Here is an 11,645-nt window from a genome sequence, read left to right on the forward strand (position 1 = left end):
GCAACAGCCTTAGGTAAGCCATGTGAAGGCCAACAGGAGAAGAGCCCACCTAGAGTGATAAAACTGAATTATAAATAGAAGGTCGCATCTTTAGGGACATTTTGATATAAATTAAAGGTTTCATGGGCCAATGCCCTGATACTTCAACTTCATTTCCATCATAAATCTGGTAGTCAGATGAAGAAGGGAGTCAAACACGATTGAATACAGTTAGGAAATTCTGATTGGATTCACTCCCCTATGTCAGTATCCTCATAAAACATGAAGCTGTGTACCAATGGAAAGACAGTGATCATTTAATTAAACATTCCATCTCTTTCTATCAAAGGGTAGAATTTTGAGTGATGCTGTAATAATACCTACCAATTTCAAAAGAGAATGCTAAATTTCTAAGAAAATTGACCTACAGACATCTACATCTAAATATCTGGTCAAATTGCTTTAAAAAATTGCTTAAAAAATAAAAATCCATCCCACCATCCAGAGATTGTTGTCCTGAATTTTTTTTTTTTTGCAGTTTTTGGCCGGGGCTGGGTTTGAACCCACCACCTCCGGCATAGGGAGCCAGCACCTTACTCCTTTGAGCCACAGGCGCCGCCTGAATTTCTGAATTTTTAATTGAATAAAGTCATGTTGTTATCATAAAGTCATCTTCTTTACAAATGATGATGAAATGAGCAGGATGAATAATACATATTTTTCATGAAAATTGGCTTTAAAATAAAATGAGGCACTTTTCAGTCAACACCCTTTTAAATATCAGAAAAATCAATCACCTAGGTTTTTCAGGATTGAACGTCTCCACAAATAAGAACCCAAATTAGTTTGAATTCAGGAAAGCATCCTACCATTTTATTTTACTATCATGTCATAATTCTATTTTTCCTTCCTAATTCCTGTACACTTCTAAAAATGAAACCTAGGCCCCTCGGATCTCCCAGACACCAGCTGCCTTGAGCATTCTACCATAAATGACCTCCACGTTGCTAGAGATTCTCCTGAGAACCCAGTACTGGACATCTTATAATCTAAGCCATTATCACCTTTTATCTTCTATTTTTGATTCATAACCTCTACTCAGAGAATCTCAGTCCCTCGTCTCCAAATTTGCTATTAAATTTTCAATGTTTCCATATAAAATATAAACAATATGTTTAGGATTTGTTGGGGGAAAAACCAATTCTACTTACCACATTCTTTCCTTCATTTTGGGCATCTCGATAGTCAGGATTAAGCTAAAAAAAGAAAGCAAAGTTTATTTTGAATTGCTACTAAAAGCACATTAAAAAGACCAGTGATCTTTAATTCAGTTCATTACTTCACCCTTAACTAAGTTAAATCAAAAACAAGCTAAGAAAGAAACTATTGGTAAATATGAAAATTTAAAATATTATGGTGGGCTAGTTCAATCAGTAGTAGGACTGGAGAGTGGACCCCAGAAAGCCCTGAGCAGCCCCACCACCTCCGCCGGCCATCACACACTGGGAGGAGCTGCAGCTGCCAAAACCAACCCCAGTCGCCATGACCACAACCATGAGCAGCGAGGCCGAGACCCAGCAGCCACCCACTGCCCCTGCCCTCAGCGCTGCTGACACCAAGCCCAGCAACATGGCTGAGGCCATGACACTCTACCCAGGGCAACAGAGTGAGACTCTGTCTCAAAAAAAAAAAGTTCAAGTAAACATGCCCTCTGTGTAAGGGAACAAAATAACATGAACAGCTAAAAAAACAATATACAGAGAATATAATAATATAAAAAAATAATAATATAATGTATATACTACAAAAAGGAGGAAGGAAGATTTCAGTATAAATGAAAACATAAACACAAAATTAAAGTCCATGTTGGCAGCAATAAAAAGCACAGTTAATCTTAGAGAGAATAAGTGAGATAAGAAGTTGAATAACTACCCGTCAATACAGAGAGAAGGCATCAAGGAAAAAGAAAACAGTCACGGAGAACCAGCAAAGGGGACTATCAACAACAAACGGGAAACCAGGGCACTCTCAGGGAAGAGAGCAAGTGGAACACAAGCACTAATCAAAGGCAACAGAAAAGGAAACTCTTTGCAAGGTACAGCAGCTCATACCCGTAATCCCAGCACTTTGGGAGCAAAGGTGGGAGGATCACTTGAGCCCAGAGACTCGCGACTAGCCTTGGCAACATACTGAGACTGTGTTTCTACAAAAAAATTTATCAAATAGCTTGGTGTTTTGAGTGCAGGACATAACTACAAGAGAGACTCTACCTAAACAAATAATGCAAACATTGTATGGTACCCTCCCATTAACCTGACATTTAAATAAATAAATAAATAAATAACCAGCTTGGTATAACAGCAAACACCTATAGTCCTAGCTACTTGGGAAGCTGAGGCAGGATGATCACTAGAGCCCAGGAGTTCAAGATTACAGTGAGCTATGATTGCACCATTGCACTCTAACCTTGATTTGGATTACTCCCAAATCAAGATTAACCTTGCTTTTAGAATCCAAGAATGAAAGGTAAAATGTCAAAGAGTGAGTTAACTGGTCTCCTTTCTACTGATTATTCAAACTCAAGAAGACAAATTTTTACATGCTAATGAAAAAAATTCTAGTATAGTTCCTAATGGGGTTTATTCACCTTCTTTAGTCAAGTATCAGTGTCATTTTATCTATTTATTTGGTTTTTTCTTTTATTTAAGGAATCCCAGCTTTTCTCTTAAATTAAAAAGAAAAATCCGGGTGGCGCCTGTGGCTCAAAAGGGTAGGGCACCAGCCCCATATGCTGGAGGTGGTAGGTTCAAACCCAGCCCCGGCCAAAAAAAAAAAAAAAGAATGTCATTTAAAAAAAAAAAAATCCATTGGCCCAGCACCCGTTGCTCAGTGGTTAGGGTGTTGGCCACATACACCAAGGCTGGCGGGTTTGAACCCGGCCTGGACAACAACAATGATAAAAAATAGCTAGGCGTTGTGGCAGGCACCTGTAGTCCGAGCTACTTGGGAAACTCAGGCAGGAGAATCACTTAAGCCCAAGAGTTTGAGGTTGCTCTGAGCTGTAACACCACGTTACTCTGCTGAGGGTGACTTAGTGAGACTCTGTCTCAAAAAAAAAACACCATACTAAAATTTTAACTAAATTGCATCTTAAAAATATGCAATATGTTTAACCAAGGATACGTTATGGTCAAATTTCTATTCCATTTAGTACTGGATAGAATAGTTGGTTACAGACTCTGTGAAAGTAAATTCATGCTGGAAACCAGGATGTGTCCATCACTAAAACATGCACCAAAACAGGAATTAATGTACCTAAGTCAAACATAAAATAATCTGCGCCTTCTGAAACTTATATCATAATCTATCCCAAAGAGAGTGTTACTTTCAAAAGTTCGATCTTACATATTTCACTGCAGAGGATCACCCACTCGTGATTAAGCTGTGTAGGGAAACAGCTTAATTTGTAGGGAAACAAATTCCAGATTGTTCTATCAGGAAATGCCACAGGCCTGAAGAAAGACCACCTAACCCCCATGGAACTCAGTGGCTTCATCTGCAAAATGAGAAAAACTCTACTACTAAAAATGTGTGTATTTTTCGGTAATACTAAAGATGGTGCCAATCATTTAGATTTTGCCTCATCTGTGTATCACAGGCTACAGTGGTTTTTTAAAATAATTAACATAGAGTGATTACCTCAGTAAATTCAATAAAGTATATATAATAAGAAGAAGAAGAAGGAGGAGGAGGAGGAGGAGAAGGGAAAGGGAGAGAAAAACCACCCACACAAATCTATGTCTATATACACTTACCATTACTAGGAAAGGCCTAATAAATACATACTTTAAATTATATGCTGCTTCCTTCTCTAAATAGAACAACAGTCATTTTTAAAGTAATGGACTAAAGATGAATAGGAAAAAATATTATTTTTAAGAAAGGGGGAAAAGCTATGGTCATACGAATCTTTTGGGACTAAAAAAAATGTCCTCATGTTAAAAAATAAATGATAAATCTGGCATTGGAGAGCTAATATGCTATTCAATCATTTATTCAATAAATATTAATGGAGCAACTATAATGGGCAAAGCATTGTGGTATATGGTATTCTAGCAAAGACAAAGAGAAGACGGTCCCTGGCCATAAGACCTTACAATCTAGGAGGGAAAATAAGACATAAACACCGTCAGCTGTAATACAAAATAAAATGTGACAAGGGGTATAAGACAGGAATGAATAATTTATAAATAATATAGGTCAGAGGAAGGAGGGATCTGTGGTGGGCAAATTTATTCACAAATTATTCATGGAGAAGGTAGCATCTGAGATAAGCCTTGAAGGATGGGTAGAATTTTAACTGGCAAGAAAGGAAGAGGTGAAAAGAGCAGAGCTGGGCAGCAAATGCCACCCAGATGAGAAAAACGAGATTTGTCGAGAGAAGCCTCATGGATGCCACTGATGGAATATTTTTAATATGCTTTTAAAGGTTAATTCATTTAACCTCACAATTAAGCTCCAAGTCAGGATTCTTGGCTCCAGTTTACAGATGAGGAACCTGCAGCACGTCACATGAGGTACCTGAGACAATGTCACAGTGCTTGGGAGTGGCAGGGCAGGAGGCCTGAGGATTCCAAAATCACATCTGTTAGCTCAGACACACACTGCTTCCCTGGCTCTGCAGAGCGGAGTGGTGTGACCCAAGGTGGGAAGGAAGGTCAGCCCAGACTACTGGGGCCTTTAAACCATAAGCTAGTGCAGTGTTTTTCAACCTTTTTTATCTCACGGCACACTTGAACCTGTAGTTCTACTTCTGTAGCACACTTAAATTATGTTGATCAAAAAAATCATTAAAAAAATTATACTTACTGTGCTTTGAACTTCTTTTGACAATAATTTAACGAGTGATCATTAAAAATTTTCACAGCACATCTAAGATTCTCTCATGGCACAGTGAGCCTCAACACTCCAGTTGAAAATCGCTGGGCTAAGGGTTTGCATCTTATTCTAAAGATGTGAGGCGACAAAAGGGGAAACGTAACCAAACGCAGTGGTTCAAGGGCAAGGCGGAAGGACCCAGATAAAGATAATAATGGTGGAATGGAAAGGAGAAAATCGATGTAAAAGATTTTGCAGATAAAATCAGTAGACTCTGAATGTGTAAATTGCGAGAGGAAAATGTGTATTGTGACTCCTGAGTCAGTCAATCCTGAATTGAGGTAAATTTATTGAGTTTGTATGGCAAGGAGCATATCCAAGATCAAATTCATACAGAGAGAGAACACAAAGACCCACTACTAATCTTTGCAATCTTCTTATTTTTTTTTGGAGACAAAGTCTCACCTTGTTGCCCTGGATAGAATGCTATGGTGTCATCAAAGCTCACAGCAACCTCAAACTCTTGGGCTCAAGTGATCCTCTTGCCTCAGTCTCCCAAGTAATTGGGACTACATGCACCCGACATGACACCCAACTAGTTTCTCTATTTTTAGTAGAGACAGGGTCTCATTCTTGCTCAGACTGATCTTGAACTCCTGAGCTCAGCTTCAGCAATCCACCTGCCTTGGCCTCCCAGAATGCTAAGATTGCAGGCGTGAGCCACTGCACCTGGACTGCAGATTCTTCGTTTAAATGGCCAAAGAGGAACAGAAAGATGTCAGGCATGGTGCAAAGTGGTGGAAAGAGACAAAGAGGGAAGCACCATGAATATGTAGGTGATAAAAGTCATGACTGGACCACAATCAAATGGAGGACAACGGCACCTTTTCATCTAACACAGTAGCAAGAAGATCAGAAGCTCACAAGTCCACAATACGTGTTCATTTTCTTATTAGAAAAATTTGACTTTTTTATAATAAATGTGTTTGATTGATTTTTATTGTATATGTCATTAAAGTCATAGTCATCGTGGGTATATTTTAAAATAATTATATTTGCATGTTCAGAGCCAATCTATTTTTCTGATTAATAAGTCTAAAAAAGAAATGGGAAAAATAATCTTCACTGAGTGTTTATGTGTGGCACGCACAATTTATATATTATGATATATATTATATGCATATGCAGAGGGCATGTTACAACATGTTGATTTGCTATACTTACGTATATATACACACATACAAATCCGACCCTTTGAATATAGTATGGTTGATACATTTGGTAAGGAACTAAACATAAAAACGTAGGGATATTTACAACTAAAGCCCTAATACTCCTAAGATTCTATGCTAATGTATAGTTTCGTGAGTTCTAAGTTCTTAACTAATTAATTAAATCCGAAGCCTCTTGGAAAGTTAGGAAATAAGTGTTTACTGCCATCTGGTGGAAATTTTGCCCATCTACAAACAAATAAGCTAGTCTTTCAAAGGGCAATACAAAATCTTTAACAAGTAAAATTATTTTTTATCACTCTCTCTAGTTTTCAAGAGGATTATTTTAAAAAGTTGTCCCTTTAGTAATATCCAAAGAAAGAAAATGTAAAAGGTAGGAAATCATCAATGTGAAGCTTGATTTATAATTCTTCCCGTGACTTATAATTTGAACCATTTACCAAGGCTCCCATAGTATCTTATTAAAAACAGGTAAAATTACTTTTTCCCTCATGGTCATATTCGTGACCTCACCTGCACCACTAAGGTAACACAAGAAAAATACCTGTGATGAAATGCTGCTGAGTGCACTGACAGCTGTGCTGTGTATTAAACACTCAAAACGCTATGAGCTCTTACCTTCCCCTCATGTCACACATGCCACACAGAAACAGACCTTAGAAGGGAGCCAGTCTAGTAACATGGTTCTGTATTATACTGTTAGAGGCAATAGTATTGACTAAGGGTTCCCTTTAGTATCTTGGAGAATAAAACTTAAACCATGTTAAATCTTATAGTATCATCCTAATCCCTGGATGTTTTCCTTAATTCACAAAAGCAGAGGCTATTCTCAAATTGCTTGCAAGGTATGTGTTTCGTCTTTGTAATCAGACTACAGATTCTCCAGCACATAAAATGGTCTAACTTCCTTTAGATAATGTCCCCTTCATTTCTACACGGCCAACTGGACTTATTACGCGTTTCTGAATAACTTAACCACCAACTTTTTAAGTCTAGTTAGAGTATCGTATTTTGGTACTATGTATATAAAAGTAAATTTTTAGGTGTTTTCTTTTTCCTCATCTGTGATTAGAGTTAAGATTATAATCCTTTAAACTTACCATAAGATTTAGCATGGTCACCTAGAGATGTTAATACTTTAAATATTACACAAAAACTGGTATTTCAGATGGGTACACATGACGGAAGCAATCGCCAAACAGGTCACAATGTTTCAGAGAGTGAGTGAATATAATTATTCTCTAGATAGTAAACTCTTAAGGGATAAGGACCATGTTTGAATCCTTTTTGTTTTCTTCACAATATCAAAATAGTGTTTATACCCAGGAGTCAGTCAATACATGACTATATAATTTCAGTATAATGTAGATCAGGGTTTCTCAACCTCAGAACTTTTGGCACTTGCGCCAGATAATTCTTTGTCGTAAGGGGCTGTCCTGTGCATTATGGCATGTACAGTCCCATCCCTGGCCTCTACCCACTAGATGCCAGTAGCCCCTATTCCCCAACTCTGACAATAAAAATGTCTCCAGATGTTGCTCCAAATCACCCTCAGTTGAGAACCACAAGGTTAGCATTAAGCCCTAATACTCCCATTATATTGTTTTTGACTTTGAGCAAAATAAATCATCTCTCTGAACCTGAATTTCCTTTTCTATAAAGTGAAATTATTGGATTTACAATAATAATCATAGTCCTTATGACTCGTCCATTCAATCATCTAATAGTAACTGAAAGCAAACGAAGTGTCAGACGCTGTGCTAAGACACAGGTGTCTAGTGCTCAGCAAAACAGACGCGGGCCTTTCCTCCTGGGGAACAATACATACCTCACTATGGACTGTGATAAATCCAAAGGGATTTCCAAAATATCTCGACAGATTTACAGAGAGTACCTGCAGTGTCATTCAGAATCGAAGCTTTTAAAATCCTAAAATATTTGATTTTAATCTACAATGAATATTACAAGACCACAGTTTGAGTTATTACACAACAGCTTTAGTAAAACTCAAGTTTATAGACAACAGAAAACTCTTTCAAGTTATTCAAAAGAATCTTCTTTTCTGGGCCAGCCGTGGTGACTCACACCTATAATCCTAGCACTTTGGGAGGCTGAAGCGGATGGATTGCTTGAGCTCAGAAGTTCGAGACCAGCCTGAGTAAGAGCAAGTCCCCATCTCTTAAAAACTAGCCAGGTGTTGTGGCAGGTGCCAGCTACTCAGGAGGCTTGAACCCAAGAGTTTGAGGTTGCTATGAGCTAAGATGCCATGGCATTCTACCAAGGGTGACAAAGTGAGACTCTGTCTCAAAAAAAAAAAGGAATGTTCATTTCTGGTCTACTAAATTTTATCCAAGGAACTTAGAAAAAATAAAAGCAACAGATGTAAAATATTTTGCTAATACGAGGCATGGAGAGACTTTTCAGCCGTTCTCCTAGATAAGCACTCAATATACTCTGCCCAGTTAAGAGTAACCTCACCCAAGATACGTATTTTATAAGTCATGGGAGTGACCAGCTGGCTGTGTGTCATATCTAATATATGAACTGCACAACATCATGGAGTTTTACTGAAAGGATTTTCAATGTCTCCAGTGAGGCAGGATTTCCTATGCCAAGACATAGTAGGTTATCTTTCCCAGATAAAAGATCCAACAACTAAACTTTGCCCCTAAATACTTTTACCCCTTTAAGCTATCTGAGTGACAAAGAAATATCAGTTCTTGATGAGGATAATGGTAACAAAACACTATTCTGCATTTTCTCTCCTGTTCCTCTCCTGGAAAGTGAAGAGACTTAACATGTATTGAGTATCTTCTATGTACAAGGTGCTGACCATTCCCTATCTTCTTTAATTCCAGAATAATCCCATATAGTATATGTTATCACCTTTTTTACACACAAGGAAACTCAGGTCCAGAGAGGTTAAATATTTGCTTAAAGTCAGACAGATTGTAAAACCGTATACACGGGAATTTTTTTCCCCACTACTCTCGGCTCTCTTTGTCACACCAGCCAATTTAAATACCATAAACTCAAAGGCAATTCAAACATTACATAATCCTACACACCAGGAATGCCTAAAGCACATCAAAGCAATTGTTTTATGCCTATTAAAGGTGGAAAAGCCATGGGAAGCGAGTAATGCCCTCTATATCCTGCCCTTCTGCTAGCTACTTCCCTTGAGTGAGACAACGGGGTCATTCTCACCCATCTTATTATTTTAATATATGTTATAAAAATCATTTAATAAGAGTTTTTATTTTCCCCTTAACTCCTACTTTGTCTCTCCCTTCCCTTGTATTCTGGTTTCCACTAAATACGCTCTTGACAAAGTCACAAATGATTGCATTCTTGCCAAATGCTGTAGTAGGCTGTGTGTCTGATCTTTTCAATGGCACTCCCTCTTTGTGAAACTCTACTCTCCCTTGCCTGGCATTTGTGATTCAGCCCATTTGATTTTCCAGTTGTTTCTTTGGCTTCCTGGGTTCCCAGTCTTTTGTCCACCCTAAAAAGATGATGGTCCTCATAGTTCTACCTTCAAACATGTTACTACACTCTTCAGATGCCTTGATGATCTTTATCTGTGCAGTGAAGGCCCACGTCTACTTTTTCAGCCCTTCTTAATCCCCACATATCTAGCAGTTGTGAAACCTGTGCCTATTAGACATCTCTACCTAAATATTTTACAAACATAATCAAAATAGAATGAAATATTTCTCTCACCAACTTGGCACCTCTTCCCATTTTCCTCAAACTGATAAATGACATCCCCAATTCTCTAAAACTGGGACCCTACTCTTAACCCCTAACATTCCATGGATTACTACTGCATTGATCCCATTTCCTAAAAATGTCTTCAAACTTTCCCCTCCTTGTCATCACAATGTCACTGCCTTGACTCACCTCCTCAAAATTGCTTGAAAGTATTGTGCCTCCATTCCACCCCAGCCCCTAGTCTCCCTTCCTCTAAATTCAATTTCTTCTAGTCTCTTTACAAAGGCTCCCAAGCAGTACTGTCCACTAGAACGTTCTCCTTGGAAATATTCCACATCTGCACTATCCCCTATTAACTAGGGGTACCTATTGAACTCGAAATGGTTGTTATGACAGAGAAACTGGTTTTTTAATTTACTTAATTCTAATGATATTAATTTTAATTTAATAGAAAACATGGGGCTGAATTTTGCTTCAAGGGGTGTTTTTTCCAAAGGATTACTTCAAAACTCATATGCTATAAATAGCCTATATACTGCAAAGTATATTTCATTTAGTTGAACACTAAATAATGTGGTAGATATTTATAAAATATAATAAAATTAATCATGCCAGATCACTTACTGTATTATACTGTATAGTTGGGGAATGGTGTTCTCTCATCACAAATGTTATTTCTTACACTATTCTTTATTCTAAATACAAACCCATTCTCCCTAATACATATGGCCTGAACTTACGGCCCTATCACTACCTGCCACCCTCCAGCATCACTTCCAAACTCACAAATAATTCTAGGTTGCAACTCAAAATGTTTGGGCCCTCTGTCCTACATAGATGACATGAATAATGTTTTGAAATTAAAGGCCTCGGCATTTTTTAGAAGCAAAATGATAAGAGGATAATCATTGCTTCTCAACTGCTGTCAGAGGCTAGTTACTAATTGGAAATCAATTTTTTAGCCAGTGATAGTGATTACAATCACTGTGATTTGGCCACACCTCTAGACATTTTCACCCCAGTAAGGACAAACGTCCTGAGGATCGTTGCCAGATCTTGTCTGAACTTAGCTGACATAAGAAATATAAAGCTCCAGCTTATGGATGTCTGGATTTTGAGGCTACAATTCCTACTTTGAGAATGCTACACAGATAGCCTATTCTGTTACATTAGCTAAAGTGAACAGAAAATAAATTCCTAGCTTTCAGTCTTCTGATACGAATTTAACGCTTAATTCTCCTTCTCCCACCTGGCTATAAAAAAGACATTATCTAAAGTATAAAAGGTCAAAAAAGGTCCTCCAAATACACGAGACTCTTTAGAGGATAAGATGGCACCTGGCATTTTAAGCTGTATTCTCTAGAGAGAAAATAAAAAAGTCTTTCAAATCCTTTTCAAGGAATGAACTGCTTTCTATTTTTCAACTCTTAATTCATTTATGTATGTATTGAGGCCTTGGACCTTCATAAAAGTTAATGAACAATTTAATTGTTAATAATCTAATCATTTGGATGCAGGAAATGATAGATGTCTTAACTACAGAAATTAACAAGGAAAACTTGTATACATCATGTTGCTTTTCTACAGTCAATCAGTGGCTTAAAAAGCTATTGAATGGAAAGTGAATTAGGAAAAAGAGCCATTATTGCGAGATCCAAGAGGATTTTAATCCTAATTTCTTATCTTTTATAGGACCTCTAGTTAGGCTTTTCTGTTTATTTTTTAGACAAGGTTCTCTATCGATGATTTTTGCTTCAAGGGGTGTTTTTTCCAAAGGATTACTTCAAAACTCATATGCTATAAATAGCCTATATACTGCAAAGTATATTTCATTTAGTTGAA

The 11,645-nt window shown here is 37.6% G+C and overlaps 1 protein-coding gene across 1 annotated transcript in view; it reads right to left on the reverse strand.

Moving 5' to 3' along the window:
* ITPR2 (inositol 1,4,5-trisphosphate receptor type 2) overlaps nucleotides 1–11,645 on the reverse strand; it is a 482,247-nt gene that overhangs the window by 353,618 nt on the left and 116,984 nt on the right. The window contains exon 10 of the mRNA XM_003792467.3: nucleotides 1,191–1,235. Within this exon, the coding sequence (XP_003792515.1) occupies nucleotides 1,191–1,235 (45 nt within the window). The remainder of the gene's footprint in view (nucleotides 1–1,190; nucleotides 1,236–11,645) is intronic.

This window comes from Otolemur garnettii, unplaced genomic scaffold (assembly GCF_000181295.1).
Source record: "Otolemur garnettii isolate 467f Iridium unplaced genomic scaffold, OtoGar3 scaffold00057, whole genome shotgun sequence".
Taxonomy (NCBI): domain Eukaryota; kingdom Metazoa; phylum Chordata; class Mammalia; order Primates; family Galagidae; genus Otolemur; species Otolemur garnettii.